This window comes from Mustela nigripes, chromosome 5, assembly GCF_022355385.1.
Source record: "Mustela nigripes isolate SB6536 chromosome 5, MUSNIG.SB6536, whole genome shotgun sequence".
Taxonomy (NCBI): Eukaryota; Metazoa; Chordata; class Mammalia; order Carnivora; family Mustelidae; genus Mustela; species Mustela nigripes.
In genome coordinates, this window is record NC_081561.1 from 14,754,981 (window position 1) to 14,773,206 (window position 18,226).

General features: G+C 50.5%; 1 protein-coding gene and 1 long non-coding RNA gene across 5 annotated transcripts in view; one reads left to right on the forward strand and one right to left on the reverse strand.

Annotated features, from left to right (window-relative positions):
- Window positions 1-720, reverse strand: part of LOC132018793 (uncharacterized) — a 9,320-nt gene extending 8,600 nt beyond the window's left edge. The window contains exon 1 of the long non-coding RNA XR_009404589.1: window positions 336-720. This is a non-coding gene — a long non-coding RNA (uncharacterized LOC132018793). The remainder of the gene's footprint in view (window positions 1-335) is intronic.
- A 790-nt stretch (window positions 721-1,510) lies between these two features.
- Window positions 1,511-18,226, forward strand: part of JARID2 (jumonji and AT-rich interaction domain containing 2) — a 256,819-nt gene continuing 240,103 nt past the window's right edge. Inside the window, exons 1-2 of one of the 4 annotated variants that reach the window (XM_059399482.1) lie at window positions 1,511-1,529; window positions 2,308-2,511. In XM_059399482.1, coding sequence (XP_059255465.1) covers window positions 2,467-2,511 — 45 coding nt within the window. In that variant the 5' untranslated portion in view covers window positions 1,511-1,529; window positions 2,308-2,466. Of the gene's footprint in view, window positions 1,530-1,938; window positions 2,512-4,854; window positions 4,961-18,226 lie in introns of those variants that run through there. The other 3 variants (XM_059399481.1, XM_059399483.1, XM_059399488.1) reach the window with 3 other exon arrangements.

Below are 18,226 nucleotides of genomic sequence, written 5' to 3' on the forward strand. Positions count from 1 at the left end.
CCCCCCCCCCCCCCCCCCGTTAAGGTCTGGTCTCCCCGAATCCGCGGACGAGGCCAACGAGGCCAACGACAAGCTCGGAAAAGCCACCGGCCCGTCTTTTAGTGAGGGTTAGGGTGTGATTTGAATCCAGGTCTCTCGCCACCCGTTTCGGAGACCTTTCTTGACCACGGTCACCTCCTGAAACGCCGGGGCCCATAACACCCTAATCGACTGTGTAGCCGGAGGAGGAGGAGTCGTTCTCCGTTCAAGGTAAGGGGAGTCCACGGGATGGGAAGGAGAGGAAGCCATAGCGCAGCGAGCACGAGCCCCTGTGAGTGACCCCACTTTTCATTTACCCGGAGGGGAGCCTGAGCCACGATAATTTAAAACATGACTTCTCCGCCGCCACAGTTAAAGCAAGGAAATTTACGATGCCCAATGGCTGCGTAGGACTTGACGAAGTTGTGAAAAGGCGAAGGCCCGAGGAGACAGAGCGGGGGCCCTGCTCCTTCCTTCCGGGCAGCTATTGAATAAGCGCATCGGGGGGCAGAGGCAGGTAGAAGGCGGCTCCCGCGTGGCCCGCGCGGCGCCCGTTCCCCGCGCTCGGCGTTCCTGACGCTTCCCTGCCGTCTGCACGGCCGGGCGGCTCCCTCCGCGCGGTAGCCTCGTTCGCCCCGGCGCCAGGCTCTGAGGGCACAGCTCGAGCGGGACGTCCCGGGCGGGCTCTCCCTCGCCGGAGGCGGCCGGCCCGGGGGCCCTTCCCGGCCACCCCCGACGCCCGGCTCGGCCGGCGGGCCGCGTGCCGCGCCAGGAGGTGGCCTTCCAGCGCGTGCGGCTGCGGGGCGCCGGCCGAGGTGACCTCAGCCTACCCCGGGCCCGGCCGCAGCACGCCGTGTGCGAATACGCGAGGCGGTGTCCTGAGCTGACACCGGCTGCGCGGCACAGGCAGCAGGCGCCGCCGATCAACTAGTTCGCACCGAGGATTCCTCTTGGTGCGTGGCCCAGTTTTCCTTAGGACGGGCTCCAACCCCTCGCCGCCACCGCCCCCCGCGCCGCCACGCTCCGAGGCCTTCCCCCTAGAAGCCTCGCGTCCCTCCCCCGCCGCTCGGCTCGGGCCGGCGCGCGCGCGATTCCTCGATTCCACAGGCGGTTCGCGCCGCGGGTGGGGGCGGGGCGCCGCCGGGGGAGGGGGGCCGGGGCCCGGGGGCGGGGGCGGGCCGGCGTGGGGAGTTCCTCGCTCGCGGACCACACGCTCTGCGGGCCAATCCCGAGCCAGCCTCTAGCAGTGTCACACGCGGGACACATCCAAGCGTTTGTTGGCAGGGCCGGTGAGGGGGAGGGGGCGAGGAGGAGGGTGGGGAGTTGAGTGACAGGCTTGCGGGGCAGGCTGGGAATTGTAGTTCCCCGCTCCCGTGGCCATAGCCATTTTGTAGTCGGGGGACTACAACTTCCAGAAGATCAAGGGGACTATTCTAAGGTGCCCCGGGAATAGGCGGCTCTCCCCGGGGCCAGGCGTCCTGGGGCACTGGTATCCAGCTGCCCGGCTGCAGGTAGACTCGAGGGCAGTGGCGGGGGCTGGCGTGTGGCGGTAGTGGGGTGAGCGGCAAGCTGGGGAAGGGGGTGAGGTGGAGCGACCGAGCGTGCCATGCATTGGGCTAGGGAGCCTCTCTCAATTCCACTCCTAGGCTCGGCGTGGGAGCGACGGCTGAGGGTTTGCCCGGGAAGGGTTGGTCGAAGCTTCTCGGGTGTCTAGTCGACGGGGCTGCGGGGGTCCTCTGGACTGGGCCGGGGTCGGTCGGCGCCGGAGTAGGCGGGCGCCTGGCGGCTCAGCTGTGGGAGTTTTCGGCTGGCGTCCGTCGGGGAATTACCCGAGGAGCCCTAACTTGTATAAAAGCAGAGTCCATTTAAAGTTGGGCTGGATAGCCTCTCTCTCATTGGTTAGGGGGCTTGGAAAAAAGAGACTCGGCGAGCCCTCGCTGTGGTGCTGCCGCCGCCGCCGCCGCCGCTGGAGTTGACTCTTCTGCTCGCACTGCTGCTGCAGCACAAACGTGACTTCCAACATTTTTTATTTATCTTTCCCTTTTCTTTTCCAAGATGTAACTACAGATCAGACACTAAGGACCTTCACGTTTCGCTGATGTAGTTTTTGGAGGAAAAAGGGGGGGAGTGAAGGGCGTCGGTTTTTTTTTGTGTGTGTGTGTGTGTGTTTCGGGGGAAATTTTCCATTATGAGTGTTTTACTAAAGTGAATTTTTTTTTGTTTGCTTCGTTCGTCTTTGGCTCTTTTTTTTTTTTTTTTTTTCCTTCCCAATTTCGGATTTATTTCAAGGCGAATCGGGCTTTGGGGGAAGAGGAAGAAAAGTCGGATTACAAGATCAACCACCACCAACAACAATAAAAACCACCAGGATATTTTTTTGCAAATTTCTGACGGCTTTAAATTCATGAAGCAATTGTCCCCTTTTGCAATCAGCATTTGGATCTCAGAATGAGCAAGGAAAGACCCAAGAGGAATATCATTCAGAAGAAATACGTAAGTGCTCTTAACAACACATCCTTTGACTTGCAGTTTTAAGCAATGGCTGTGAATGTCAAGTTTATAGATAATTCTGCTGCTGAAGGGTTTTTAAACACAGCGTCCGATAAGGCTGTTTCTTTCTTTTCTGAAAGAGGGCTTTTCAGGCAAAGTCGTGTCTGCCTAGTTTGGATGAAAAAACAGATTGGTGTAGCGATACCTCAAGTGAATAAATTGACCTCGAATGACACAACCATAATCTAGTTTTAGATGAAAGGCTAGGGATTTTGGTGGTGCTTGGGGAGGGGGTTGGGGGGCTGCGGTAATGTAACTAAACTGCATTCTCGGGCGGATTTGGCCCCATATTGCACTTTGCATGCAAATGAGCTTGTGTTATTATTATTAATGTTATTTGTAAAATCGTGTAACGCGTGTGTGTTGGAAGCCCTTTAAGTTGCAATCGAGGGTCCGATTATGGCGATCTTGTTCCTTGCACTGGCACATCAAATTTAATGTATATGGTCGTTTGGCTTATTTGGTTCGCAACGTAAACCAGTTGGGAATCATGTTACAGCGAATGCATTTGTTGGGATTGACTTTAATAATGGGACTGGTTTTGTTTAAAAATTCATGGTTTCCAGTTTTAGGGGAAAAAGACATACAATATAGCTAATGTTTCTAAGTAGCTACGTGAATGCATGTGTAAGTGACTACAAATAAATTCTCCCTGTTAACTAGGCTTCTGAAATTGGGCGATTATTCAGAGATTTAAATGGCTTGGAATAGTTAAATTTGTTTTGTGCATAGTACAGCTACGTTTTGATTGGCATGGGGAGTGTTTTTGTTTTGTGTATGGCTTTTTTTTTTTTTTTAAGTTTGGGGGGAGGGAGGGTAGAGGGGGACGGAGGATTAACCAAATATGCACTCGAGTGATCGGTGATTAGCTGCATGCTTTAAATCAAAGAGCCCTTTTTTTTTTTTTAAAGCCCAAATGAACATACACTAGGAATAATGCAACGTTATAAGAAAGTTTTATTTAACTCGAGTCGACAAATTGGTGTTAATATTTTCCCTTTTTGAGCAGCGTGATGTGTGTAATGGTAGATGACCTTCGGGGCAGTGGTTTTTGTAAAAAAAAAATAATAATACATTTAATGAAAAAGCCGAATGCCTCTTTTAGAGGGCTGATTCTAATCTAGGCACGTAAACTTCAACTATGAAAGAAATGCAAGGTTAAATAATCAAGCTCAACTTAAAAAAGCTGTTCCCTAAAGAATTTAAGAATTAAAATACATCCGCATTGCAGAGGGCTGGGTAGAATGCAAAGGACTAGTTTAAACTCGGGCTGTAGAAACTGCATGGAGACAACCTTGCCTTGGAGCGTGGACGCCTTCCCGGGGCACGTCCGATCCGGGCGCAGCCACAAAGCAAATGGGGTAGAACTTGGACAAGAACCGCCTCCGTCGCCCCCACCCCTCCCCCCGACCCCCATCCCAGACCTCGCTAAGTTGGAGAGCGGTGTGGGGTGGGATTTTTTTGTGTTGCTGGCAGTCAGTGGATTGTGTCGAGTCCGGGCGTCCGGCCGCGAGCCCGTGGCCGGCGGCGGCCGCGGGAGGCTGAGCACGAGTTGACGCCGGGGGAGCGGCGCGGAGCGGAGCCGGTGTTCCCGATGTTCCCGACGTGCTCGAGCCGGCAGCGGAGTGGAGGGCGTGCGGGGGTCGCGGCGGGCTGGGCCGGGGCTGGGCGGGCGCGCGCGCGTGGCCTGTAGGGGGCGGGCTGCGGGCTCCGGCGCCGGGCTCCGGGCTGCCGGGGCTCGGGCTCGGGTTCGGGCTCGGGCTCGGGCTCGGCGCGGGCCGGCCCGCCGGCGGGTGGGTGGGGCGCGGGGGCGGCGCGGCCTGCTGGGCCCCGGGGTAGGGAGGGGAGGGGGCGGTGCGGCGCGGCGCGCGGTCGGGGGGGCGGGGGCGTGCCGGGTGGGGGCGGCGCGGCGCACAGCTGCAGCGGGCGCCCCCCGCCGAGCGCACGGCGGAGCATGGCGGCGGCGGCCCGGACGGCTCCCCGCGGCCCTGCCCGCCGGCTCCAGCGCAGTCTCGAGAGCAACAGGTTAAGCCGGCGAGACGTCAGCGCGCCCCTTCCCCGCCCCCCCGTTCTCCCCCCGCCTCGCGCCGGCCTCCCCCTCCTCCCTCCGTCCCCCCTCCCGCAGCTCCGGGTTCCCGGACGCTCCGGGCCGCGTTCTGTTGTCATTGTGACGTCACAAAGGGACGGGCCCGGGTGGAACCTCCTCCTCCTCCTCCGTGACGTCAAAAGTCGGGCGGGAGGTTCCAGGCGGCGGAGCGGCCGGGGGAGGAGGGAAGCGAGCGGAGGCGGGGGCCGCGGCGGAGAGCTGGGCTGCAGCTGGGGAGGAGGTCGAGGAGGAGGAGGATGCGATCGGCCTCCGCCTTCCGCCCCGAAACGCTGCGCTTCCCCGCAGGTGAGCGCTTGGGAGCCTTTGGTCCCCCATGGAGGGCTGCCGACCTAGCTCCGGTTCCATTTAGGGGGTGGGGAGCAGGGAGGAGACGCCTCCTTTCTGCAGAAATGTGTCTCGCCTCTTCTGTTTCCAGGTCTGCTGACGGTGTGGCAGGACTACGGTGGTCGCTGGGATCGCTCAGCAGTGCTTTTGAGAAAGCAAGGAAACTTTATGCAGGGAAGGCTTTGCTTTGTAGGAGGACTGTTGTGGATTTGGCCAGCTTGTCACTCGAAGTCGTGTTTGGGGTGCCTTTGGGGGGTGTGGGGAGATGCCTTTCCGGGCGGTCCTGTTCAGCAGCAACTGTTGCTCTTTCTGGGAGCCCTGTAACACCGTGGGAGGGGTTGGAGCTTCTCCTTCGCTGTGCGGGGTCTGTGCTTTATCATTCGGGGCGGGGGCTGGGAAAACTTCATCATTGAGAGGTGTTCTTGGAAGCGCACGTGGACAACTGGGGTGCCCTGGGCTTCGTAGTTCCGGACGGTAGGACAGGAGGCTCGCAGTCTGAGTCTCTGTTCAGAGTCTTCTGTAGAATGGAAAAGGTAACACCTGCCTTTGCCCCTCACTTGTACCTGGAAGGATCCTGTGCAGGAGAGATGTAAAACAGTATCCTCTGTGTCAAGGGGGGTTAGCCCTCGAGCTGGTGGAAGGCGGCACACTTCCTCCAGTTGGCCTCGGGTAGCCCCAGCTGCTGCCGCCTTGCCCCTCAGTTTCAGTTTATTGCCTCCGCTAAGCAGCGTTTGGGGGCGCGATTGTTGATGGCAGGCTTTGGGAGAAATGATGGTTATATTTCGTATTAAGTGGCAACCTTGAGAAACACAAATTGTAATGTAATCCCATCTTAATTGTGCTGGGCACGACTCACTCCTTAATACCTTGAATCACTGAAAACATTTGCTTTCAAAGCCCCAATCCACTTGGACAACAAAAACAGTCGCATGTCTTTGCTCCATGGATGTTTTCTGCCATATCCGTTACTCCACTGGATGGGTTATTCCTGGGGAGAATCACGAGGATGGTATCTGGGCTTCAGAACGGTTTGATTTTTGAAGCTTTACAGCACGTTTGAGTTGGAAATTATTATTATTATTATTTTTTCTGGCCACACGAAGATCATGTGGCGAGCACCAAAACAAATTACCGGTTTGATTTCTAGGACAGCTCAGGCAGAATTTGTACCACTAGCCCGTCATGCTTTAAGTATCTGATTTTCTGATGTAGGAGTTGCAGTGTGATTCAGCAGAGCTGGGAAAAGTTGACTTTACAAGGTTCAAAAACAGGATTTACTATAATTAAATTACATAAAATTATAAAGAAAAAAGAAGTACACCAAAATACAGTGGCAGGATTTATGAGCTCCCCACCTCCACCCTCCCAATATTCACTGTTGGGTTATTTCACAGTTCTGAGGGGAAAAAAAAAGCAACCCGTACATGTCATTTAATTGCTGTGTTTTTCCTTTCCTTCGCTATTTGCATGGCCTTCTTCCTGCCATGTTCTTTGTTTGCTAGTTCTGGAGAACTTCATTCTTTGTTGCCTAAGTGTATACCGCAGGGGCGCTTGATGGGCTGTTACTGTATGGAGAGATTATGGAAGGAAGAACATCAGGCGTCCAAAGTCTGTCCTATAAATTTAAAAGGAAAAAGAAGTTATGGCCCAGAATAGTCCGAGTTACTGTTACTTGTGCGATGATCCCTTCCTTGTAGACAAATACCTGACCTGCGTGTCTTCCATTGGCCTGCAGAGCCACCTGGAATTAATTGGTATTCAGATGGAATAATGGCTGTGTCTTTTCTCAAAGTAGGTCATCCCAGTCAGTTCCTGTTGCTGAGCTGGGGGCTGTTGACTCACTTCCAACTGCCTTGGAAATAACTCCAGTGTTCATATATACCTCTGCTCCAAAGGTTATTTAAGCTTCTCCCATTCAGAAAGAAAATCTTTTGTTGGAGTATCTAGCGGGTGTCTGTTATGTTTAAAATGGAACTATTCAGAGATGACACAGACAAGTCATATGAAGCCTTGTACGTTAAAACACTTGGTAAAGGCCAAGCTGGAGTATTTTTAAGGTTTGCCCCTGATCGTGATGTTCTTAGGACCCAGGTTCCTGGCATTTTTATCTAAAACGGTTAAAAAGTTTTGCAGTGTAAGAGGTTTCTTTTTTGGATCTTTTGTTGCGTTATTCTTTTTTAAAAAGAATGTATTTGGGGGCTTCTGGGTGGCTCAGTGGGTTAGGTCTCTGCCCTAGGCTCGGGTCAGGATCTCGGGGTCCTGGGATTGAGCCCCGCATCGGGCTCTCTGCTTGGTGGGGAGCCTGCTCTCCCCTCCCCCACACTCCTGCTCTCTGCCTGCCTCTCTGCCTGCTTGTGATCTCTGTCAAATAAATAAATAAAACATCTTAAAAAAAAAAGAAAAAAGAATGTATTTTATGTTTTAAAGATTTTATTTTTTTGAGAGCGTGAGCCAGCGAGCCTGATGGGGGCACAGGGAGAGGGAGTGAGAATCTTAAGCAGACAACCCTGCTGAAATCAGAGTTTACGACCCTGAGATCATGACCTGAGCTGAAACAAAGAGTCAGATGTTTAATCCACTGTGCCACCCAGGTGCCCCAAGAATTTATTTTTAAGTAATTTATACACCCAAGGGAGGACTCAAACTCGGAACCTGGAGATCCAGAAGTTGCATGCTCCAGGGACAGAGCCAGCCAGGTGCGCCTGTTGCATTGTTCTAATCCTGTTAGTGGTCTGTCTGTAAGGCTCCCCCGGGATTACATAACCGCTGTTCTAACCGCCTTCTACCTATCCAACCTACTTGCTCCGTTGGCTGCAGAACATCCTGGCTGTCATACCCCCCAGCAGCATGGTCCTGGTCAGTGAGTAGCCCTGGGGTGTGTGTGCCTCTGTCCCCTTTGGCTCCCACCCACAGAAGGCTTGCCAAGTGTCAGTTGTTTGTTTCCAAATCTGGTTATTCCAGTTAGACTTATTATTGCAATTACAGTTAAATATTATGTAAACCTTTGAACAAGTGTGGAAAGAGAGTTGGTTTCTTTTTCTTTCTTTCCTTTTTTTTGAGAGTTGTGAAAACTTCTAAGTTGACTGTTTTGGGAACACTTAATAAATGTGAATTACTAAAAAAACAAAACAGGACATTAAATTAGACAAGGGCCTGCCATTTAAAAGACTCGGGGAAAATCTCAAGGATCGGGTACATACATGGGTTTGGCAAGTGATTCCCTTTGGGAACCGAACTTCATTTACACCCAGACTCTCTTCCCAACAAACACACCAAAAAAGCATAACGTGGAACACTGGAATTCTCAAGCCATCTTTTATTAAAAGTACATTTAGGTGTTTAAGTTAGAATGTCAAAATCTACATGGATTTTAAGGTTTTTCCTACCGACAGGCTTTACAGGAGCTAACCAGCTTCTAGCCCCTATCACCTCTGATTAGAACCTTTCCATTGTATTTAGTTTTAATCCCCAGGTATGAAAGCCGCCTGACTCTCTATTAGCGCTTGCCGGGTAGCGCAGGTGATTTCGTTTAGATCAGTTCTGCGGAGGCAAAAACACAGTTGTGTCAATCCCTGGATGGCAGGGGGCAGAAAGATTAGGGGTTTTGCACCTAGTTTATATGGAGTTCAGAAGCTTGTATCTTGTAATCCGGCAACCTTAATTACTGTGTCTCACCTAGGAGATACTGCCGAAGACTTGTTCCCTTTCAGATCCTTAAACCTACCTGTTAATGGCAAGGACACCAATTGAATCTCAGTTTCTTAGTTTGAATCCATTTATCTTTCCTTGTTTTTCCATCTCCAGGAGGTGACCTCTGATACTATTACCTCCCTTCTTCCACTCCCCACCCCCAAGGTCTCAGTCTCCCCTTCTCCTGGTTCCTTTTGTGCCCCTAAAGCCTTTTCCCTGCCTGCCTCATCCTCATGAGGCTTCCTTCATTCTAGGAGGGAGCTCCGATGACTTTGGTATCGCTGTTAATTCCTGTGCTTTTCTTGCAGACCATCTTGAGTGAGATTTTTCTTCTCCTTTTAAAATCTTTCTTGGGCCTTCAGTTAACACCATACCTTCTGCCAGCCTCATGCCTTTTATTTATTTTTAAAAATTTTGGGGGTGCCTGGTGGCTCAGTGGGTTAAGCCTCTGCCTTCGGCTCAGGTCATGATCTCAGGATCCTGGGATCGAGCCCCACATCGGTCTCTCTGCTCAGTGGGGAGCCTGCTTCTCCCTCTCTCTCTGCCCGCCTCTCTGCCTACTTGTGATCTCTCTCTCTGTGTCCAATAAATAAATAAAATCTTAAAAAAAATTTTTTTTAAAAAAGATTTTATTAGAGCACACAGTCCATGCAAGAGGGAGCAGAAAGGGAGAGGGAAAAGCAGACTCCTTGCCGAGCAGGGAGCCCGATGTGGGGGGCTGCATCCCAGGACCTCGGGATCATGACTTGAGCAGAAGACAGACACCCAGGTGCCCCAGCCTCACCCTTTTTAATAAGAGGGTTTTCACTGATTGCCAATCCAGAGTACAGTCACTAACAGCAGAGCTAACCCTTCTAGGCCGTGGTGGTACAGGCTGGATACCCCTTGGCTCCTGGTCAGGGAAACCTGCCTGCTTCCGGCACTTGCTGTTCCCATTTCTGCTTGCGCGTGGCTTGTATCTCTTGTTCTCTGAGGACGTCTGGGGTCAGAAAGGGTCTGTGTTTTACGGATGTAGATCCTGTCCCACAGGTCAGGTCCCACCTAAGCCTCTCGGGTGTCTGTCTGGCTTTCTTTCCACTTCCACACTGTTTTCGCAACAGATTTTGCTAATCTTGTGGAAACTCTGCCCTTCTCTCCCGGGGTTCTCTTTGAAGTTGGAAGAAATGTGCCAGAGGAGCTTGGATGGTAGAAAACTCCGCAGTTGGGCCGCACAACACCCACTCCTGCTGAAGGCATCATGAAGACCAGGCCCAGTCAGTTCGGAAGTCGCCGCCCACATCTGTTTCCACAGTGAGCTCACACCCGAAAAAGAGGCTTTTGAGTCCATTTTACAGAAGAGAAAACTAAGGCAGAGAGACGCTGGCCAGAGAGTTAAAGGCTACGTTTCTCTTTCCTCCTTTTCCATCCAGATGAAAGGGACGTAAAATGAATGATCACTGAAGCCCCACAGAGAGGGAGGGAAGGCCCTACCTGGGGCTCTGGGCAGGCACTGGAGGGGTTTTATGCCTGAGAAAGTTGGGGAAGTTCAGGCAGTTCATCAGCGCCCTGGAACAGGAGGAGTACATCGGTCTCAAGTGCGTGTTTGTGTTTGTTGTTTTTTTCAACACCAGTTGGTGGAGCTACCCCCTTATCCCCAGCTGGCTGTCTCCTTGAGTTCTCATTGGAAAAAGAGCTGAGATCCCAGGACCCCTTGGGACTGGCTGGTTTGTGCTCTGTGTTTTTGTACGTGTCCCCCACTGTCCTCTCGGTGGTACCTGAGGCCCGGCTGGCGCGTAAGCTTCTCCAGGCTTCCAAGAACCTGCTTTCGTCGCAGGGGCGTGACAGATCGACTGGATACTTTTTTTTTTTTTTTCTCTTGTATTGTTGCCCCTGACTTCGCTGCTTTGGGGGCTGTGGGGCGCTGGGGAAATCATTTGCCCTTGGTCCTCACCAGGGTCCAGGCCTTGTGGTAAACAGAGGCTGCCCAGATATGCTAATGAAGCCGCATGAGTAATGGGAACAGTATACATAATTACTCATATATTCATAGAACGTATGAGGGGGTTAGAACGGGGAAGCCTACTGATGGAAGTTCTGAGAGGCCTAAATTGGATGTTAAGTTCTAATTTTGTAAGTCTGTCAAGCTCCACCACCCATGAAGAGGAAGGCCAGTGTGCCTTGAAAAGTCATCACCAGCAGGGTTTAGTTACCCGGAATCCTAGAAGGTTAACACAATAGCCATAGTTTTGCCCCCTTTTTCCTCCCAAAACAGCTCTCCCCTCACACACCTGTTTTGTCCAGTGGAAGCAAGGAGGTCTTTTCCAGTACTCTTACTGGGGGTGTGTGGCAGTGAGAGGGGTGGTGTGTGTGTGTGTGTGTGTCTTCCATCAGGAGACCCTCTGTTTCGCTGTGAATGAATGATCCAGGAGAGTGTGGGAGACCTTTTGGTGCCTTGTGTTTCTTTTGTATTTTTTTTTTTTTTGTTTTTTCCCTTTTTTAAAAAATTCGGGTGGTTTTTTTCCTTGTTATTTCCTAAGCACAATTTTGGTTTCGGCTTGATCTGCAATGGTTATCTCTTGGTTCTTGTTGCTGCCACCTGTTAAAGTGCTTGGTGCCTGTGGGGGCCGAAACAGATGCCCGGAGGAAATGAGCAGGGATTAAGACTGAGCATGTGTTTCTTGCATTTATTCCTTCCATAGGTTTGCAGAAGGAGGGCAACTGAATGGATGCCCATTCTGTGAGGCAGAGGTCGGGTATAGACGTGATTAAAACCTGGAGTGTTTGGTTCTTCGCTCATATGCCTTCCTACTAGGACGTGGGCTTCCGTAATGCGTTCCCCAGATTTCATTCAGAGGCTCGCTGTGAATAGATAGAGCACCTCTGTGGTAATGGACAGGATTGGGAATAAGAGCTGAGTTCAAGGTTGGGTCCTGTGTTACTGCAGGCCACGGAACCCCACTGAGCTGCTTCCTCATCTGGAAAACTGGTTCCGTGCCCCTCCTGGGCTGGTTACCGGGAGAGCCAATGAAATTTTTGATGTGAAAGCACTTTGTAAATTGCATACGCCCGCACAAATGGTCAAGGTATCATTACACGGTTGGAAATCACCAACCTGGACACATCTGGCCTGGCGGCAGCCTTCCTGACTAACTCAGAAATAAACGAGTCAAATGAATTCTCTACTTTGCCTATTAAGAAACCAAATAAGCAGCCTTAGAAGACGTCCATTTCCAAGTCCTCTCTTCCGAGCCCCACTCCTGTTGTTGAAGCACTGTTTCATCTTGCACCTGACTCCTGGGCACGTCCGGGTGGTGGACCGGAGGCAGGTTTGATGGTAGGGATGAGCGTGGCCCCGAATCCCTGCACGAAGAGGTTTCACCCAGATGTTTAAACCGGATCTTGGAGCAGTAATCCTTGAAATTGAAAATCCGATCATGATCCTTCATTGGTTCCCTGTGGCTTTCAGGATAAATCCGAACCCAGTGTGTCCTCAGCACATCATGAGAAGACCTTTTTGCCCCCCCCCCCCCAGCCTGTCCTGTCACTTGTTTATCAGAACTCACTTGGCCCCTTGGCCTTTGCACTTCCTGGTTCCTCATGTGGGTTGCCCGAGGAGCCCGCCTGGCCCTTCTGAGGCCTTGCTGGACAGCCTGCCAGCCCCATCCTCCAGTCAGGCAGGACTAAGCCCCTTTTCTTTGTCGGTCTGACTCCTTAACACCTACCTCTGGACACTGGAATTCATGTTTGTCTGTGTCTGACCCTATTAACCCTCCAAGAGGAGGGGCCAGGTCTAATGTCAGTTGGCAGCTGAGGAAATATTTGTTGAGGTGAAGCTTTTGGAGTATGTCTGATACTACCTAGTTGTGGGAGGGAATTGGTATGGGTCTAGCAGAAAGAGATAAGCATAACTAAGCAGAAAATCTCCTAGCTGAGAAAACAGAGGTGTCTGGTGCCATTGAGCGACCTGCCTGGTGCCATTGAGCGACCTGCCTGAGGTCACACATTTGGTCAGTGACAGCCAGGGCATGAAATCCAGCCCCCGATAGAGCAGAAGGCTTTCTGTTACTGTTTTTGCACACATTTCTCAGAGATCCTGCCTCCTTCCAGGTGGATTCTGTCTTACCCATTGAGAGCGGCAGTCACGGATTTCATTTTCACGGGAAAACAAAATCCACTTGTAAGCCTGTACCTATATGCCAATAGCATTTGTCCAATTTTTTTTTTTTTAAGATTTTATTTATTTGACATAGAGACGGCAAGGCAGAGAAGGAGTGCAAGAGTGAGTGCGCGTGCAGGCTCAAGCAGGGGGAGAGGGAGAAGCAGGCTTCCCACTGAGCGGGGACCCCCCAATGCAGGCCTGGATCCCAGGACTCCAGGATCATGACCTGAGCCGAAGGGAGACGTTTAAGGACTGAGCTCCCCCCCGGTGCCCCCACTTTGTCCCCTTTTGAAAACAGCTTTTTTGCTTCATAAGAAATCTTTCAAATCGGAGGACTGCAAGTGTTAAGAACCCTTACAGTTGCACACCGGGCATTCCTGCACTTGTGGAGAGGGGTGTGTGTGTGTGTGTGTGTGTGTGTGTGTGTGGTTTGACGTGTCTGGGCGCATGCTCCCCAAGTGATGTTCTGTTCTGTGCTCTTTGCATTTATATCTTATCTCAATCAAAATACGACAGTGCACAACTATTTTTCATGGCTGCGGGGCATCGGTTGATCTCTGCACAGTTTACCCGACCTGCCCGTTCTTGATGGCCTTTTTGGTTTGCGGCCTGTTGTGTAAAATGATGTACCTGGTAGACTTCATCTCCATGTCTTCACTTCACTCCAGATTCCTCAAAGTGGAGTTACCGGCTCAGCAGTGCCTGTTTGTTTGTTTGTTTGTTTTGTTGTTTGTTGTTTGTTTCAGTAGGCTGCACGCCCAGCACAGAGCCCAGTGCAAGGCTTGAACTCATGACCCTGAGATCAAAACCTGAGCCGCCATCAAGAGTTGGGCGCCGGACCCACGGAGCCACCCAGGCGCCCCAGCAGTGCCCCCTGTTTACACTGAGAACCTTGTGACCACGTTGTTCTCTCTTGGAGAAAGGCTGTGCTCACCTGTAGCCCTCTAGGTAGTGCATATGAAGCTGACGGCTTTGTTCCTTTGTAGGCTTTTAAACGCTACTACAGGCCTTTGTAACAAGTAGTGAAGAAGTTGGGTTTTATTTAAGTTTCTGTTTTCTTTCCTGGTCCTCTCTCAGGGCATTCCAACCGGATGAGATAAATCAGATAGGTGACATCACTTTGTAAAACAAAATTGCTCTAAGAACCCAGCGCGCTGTTTTAGGACAGTAGTCTAAAGGGTGAACATGTTTCCTGTTCATGAAATGCTTTATTGTGAGGATTGACACGCATCAAGAGGACGTGGAATCTGGGGTGACCATGGGTTAAGCCTCTGCTTTCAGCTCAGATCATGATCTCAGGGTCCTGGAATCGAGCCTCAAGTTGGGCTCTCTGCTTGGTGGGAGCCTGCTTCCCCCTCTCTCTCTGCCTGCTTTTCTACCTACTTGTGATATCTGTCAAATAAATAAATAAAATCTTAAAAAAAAAAAAAAAAGAGGATGTGGAATCTCAGCCTTGTTTGGAGGTGGTTGTTGCATGGTGACAGAGGCCCCTTTGGGGCCCAGCTTGGCAGACCGTTCAGTTACATACAGCTGACACATTCTGGTTGCCGTGCTCTAGCCCGGGTTAGGTGTTAGGGAAAAGGTTATCATCCTTGTCCTCAAAGAATTTGTAGTTGGGTTGACAGCAGGACTGCAAAAACAATGGGAAAAGAGCAGATGGCCTTGGATAGATCACTTGACCCAAGTTTCTGTTTCTCCATCTGTAAAATGGGGGAGAATTACACCTTTACTGTCAAGGTCATTTTGGAGGAGCAGAGTCCATGGGGAAGTGCTTTATAAACTGTTACCTAGATTCTGTTATTCTTCTAAGTCCACGGTCTTTGTGGCTGTCCTTCTGTGTCTGGCCTCAAGGTTGAAGAGGGAATATAGTGTTTCTGGGTTATCTTCTTTGCTGATTATATAGCATGTCTGAGTGTCTGAGGAAGAAGGTAGAAATGAAAATAAGGGGCGCCTAGGTGGCTCAGTCAGGTCAGCATCTGATGCTTAGTTTTGGCTCAGTTCGTGATCTCAGGGTCCTGGGATCCAGCTCCATGTGGGGGCTCTGCGCTCAGGGAGTCTGCTTGGGATTCTCTCTCCCCCTCCGCCCCTGTTCCCCCGTGTGTACTCTCTTTCTGTCTCTCAAATATAATAAATCTTTAAAAAAAAAAAAAAGTGAAAATAATGCAGGTGCTCAGCACTTCCCTTTTCACCAAGACTCACTTTTTCTTCCTAACTTAAGGGGAAAATGCAGGCTGCTCTCTACACTGGCCACACTTCTGGATTGTTCAGATGCTGGATTCCACCCCCGCCCCCCAATCCCCTGAAACTCCCACCCTGGCATATGAGGACGAGGTGATATCACAGCACTGCTAAGAAGCATTACTTTTTGGTGTATAAGAGAATACTTTTGGATAAACCTCTTTTCCTTCCTTTTTAGTTCTTTAGTCAAGATGTCCCTTTAGAGATGTGGTAGAACTTGAATGTTTATTGGTTTTACCCAAATTGCCCCCTTTTCCATTCTTGGGCTGCCCAGAGCATGAAAGCTCCATGTGTTCTATTTTCGGCTCGTAATAATGTCTTGATGTTGGAGGATAAAAGAGCCAACGGGAGTGGAAGGCCTTACATAAGGAGCCACGGCCTGGAGTCCCGGTGAAATTGGCCCTGCTTGGGTTTCACGGGCTTTAGTTGCGTTGTCTTGCTGGAGTTGCATTGGTCACGACACCACAAAACTTGGTCCCCTGCACTTGCCACGTGACTCCTTTTCATCTGGATGATTCCAAGTGGCAAAGGCCAGCTGCCCTTGAAAGGTGCCAAATGAATAGTAGACTTGGTTTCTCAACAGTTTGAAAAGCCTGAAATTTGGGTGGGGTCCCCTGCAGAGCCATTCCTGGGCCTTTATTTAGGAACGGGGCTGGAGGGGTTTGGTGGTCTCCTTGAGCCTGATTTTAGCTCGGTTTTAACCTTGCCAACCCTGCAGCCTTTTTGGTTGGTTGGACTCCCTAGTTGGTTCTCCCTTTTTTGGGAGGTGTGTTTATTTTATGTATTGACTTACATATACCGCACCCTCATTCCAAAAAAGGACTTAAGGCTATAATGAGCAGTCTTCCTGGGAGCAAATAATTTTTGCTTTGATCTGAAAGAAGTTCACTTCCTAGCTGCAAAAAGTGACAACCACATGAAAACACACGGGGAGCAATTTCTTGTCCTTCTCGACCCAGCAGTGTTGGGGCCGAGTAGCTTTTTGCTTTAGCATTGGAAACTGGAGATAAAACTTTTAATTAAAGGCGAGTTCTGTTAAGTAATATTGGTATTGACACCCTGACAGAACTCTTAATCTGCAAGAATTTTAAAGATGCATGAAAGTAATCCCCAGCGGTGGTAACATCCTTGAGTGGCAGTAACATCCTTGAGTGGCAGAGATCAGGTTTCTGTGTAAATGCCAGGATGGTTTATCACTTTTTTTCCCCACAGTGTGGGGGTGCCAGGGAAGGTTCTGGATTTAATAATGAACTTCTTTGTCGGGGGGGCGGGCGGTAGCGACTGGGAGATGTTCGTGCATGATTCAGCGTCCTGTGTCTTTAAAAATGTTTTCAAATACTCATTCTGTATCGTAATCGTCAAAACTACTGTTAGGATTCCAAACCATTGTGGTTTAAACTTAGCTGGAATCTGAAAGGTGGCTGACAGAGTGAAAGGAAACCTCCTTTAAATAGGGAACACATTTGGCTCGCCTGATTGTTCCAGAGTCTGGGCTCTGGGCATATCGGAGCCACGGGCCAAGTCTCCCGGTTGAAGAGATTGGGGATTACTTGTTTCAATCCACTGGCTGCCCCTCCCCCACCCCCCAAACTCCCGTCTTCATACCATCAGTTAGTCCTGCAGAAACTTCTGCTGCAGATACGGACTTGCAAAGCTTCATGTTACAACTGCGTTCTTGTCTAGGTGAGAAACACACTGTTTTGTCCTTGTGCTAAGTCAGAACTCTAATGATGCTGTTAAAACGGGTTCTCTCTCTTGGCCTTGGTAAGCTGGAAAGCCCTGGGAGGCAGGGAGGGTCCATCTGACTTTGGGGAACATCTGAAGCTCGGAGGCGGTCTTCTTTGCTCTCTCTCGGGATTCTGCTCCGCGCTCGAATTCAGTGACGCCATCCCAGCCCCAGCGCTGACATGGCCCAGAATGATCCACGGTTTTCTCTCCAAACTTCTTTTTTTCACTTTCCTTCTTCTAGGAGACTTGCTGAAGTTGTCATGTTATTTCTTTCCAGAATTTGTTGGAGCAGCAGGCAAAGCCTTTCGGGAGTGTAAATAATGATGATTATAAAGAACATAAAGAGCAGTCAGTTCACCCAAGGAGGGCCATCATCTTTGACTTGCTAATAAAGATTTTCAGGCCAACGTTATTTGCTTACAGTTGTCTAACACAATGTCTAACACAATGAAGACCTCAGTGGTACCGTGTAGTAAGCGGAGTCCTTTTACTCTCTTTGTACATTGTGGTCATCTCAGTAAAGCACAGAACCACTGTGCCCCCAGGTACAAGTGATTATTCCTTGGGGCAGACATTGTATGGGAGCTGGGGAAGACCTGGGATGATGGCTCCGGTGCTTTTTCCCCCGCCCCCATCCACAGCAGATAATCCTCCCTGCGTGTGTGGAAAGATCTGGAAAGTTGATAAATAATACCTAATTTACTTCGAGAGCCCCCTCCTCTCTGCTTCCTACCCAATTTACAAATCCAGGGGCTCCTGCTGGCTCAGTGGGTTAAAGCCTCTGCCTGCCTTCTGGCTCCGGTCATGATCTCAGGGTCCTGGGATCCAGCCCCGCATCAGGATCTCTGCTCATCAGGGAGCCTGCTTCCCCCATCTTCTCTGCCTGCCTCTCTGCCTACTTGTGATCTCTTTCTCTGTCAGATAAGTAAATAAAATCTTAAAAAACAACAACAACAAAAAAATCAACTCCAAAGATGGCTTTTTAAAAAGTCATCGAAAGGCTTTGTCTGGATAGGCCCTGGCATTGAGTAAATGCACCTAAACGGCAGACTCCCATGCTCTTAAAGCCCACAGCAGAGCTCCAGAGGGGGGGGGGGGGGTGGCGACTAGGAAGCTGAAGTTACAGGTTATACTTTTTGGGGGAGATCCACGGTGCCCCTCATTGCACTTGTAAGTTTAACTGCAGCATTTTGTATGTTCTCGCACACACTGTTGTCCTTTGCTGCTGTATCTTTTTAGCAAGAGTGTCAGCCCATTTTAGCCTTTCTTTTTTTAAAACTCTCCTACATCTCCAACTTATTCCAGTTCGTTTGGCAGTTCATCAACTATTTTTCTTCTGGCGTTTCAGTGGTAGCTCAAGACGGAAGGCATTTTAAGCATCTCAGTCTTTTCCCTGAGTGATTTTGGATGTGAATGTGATTCCCCCCCCCCCC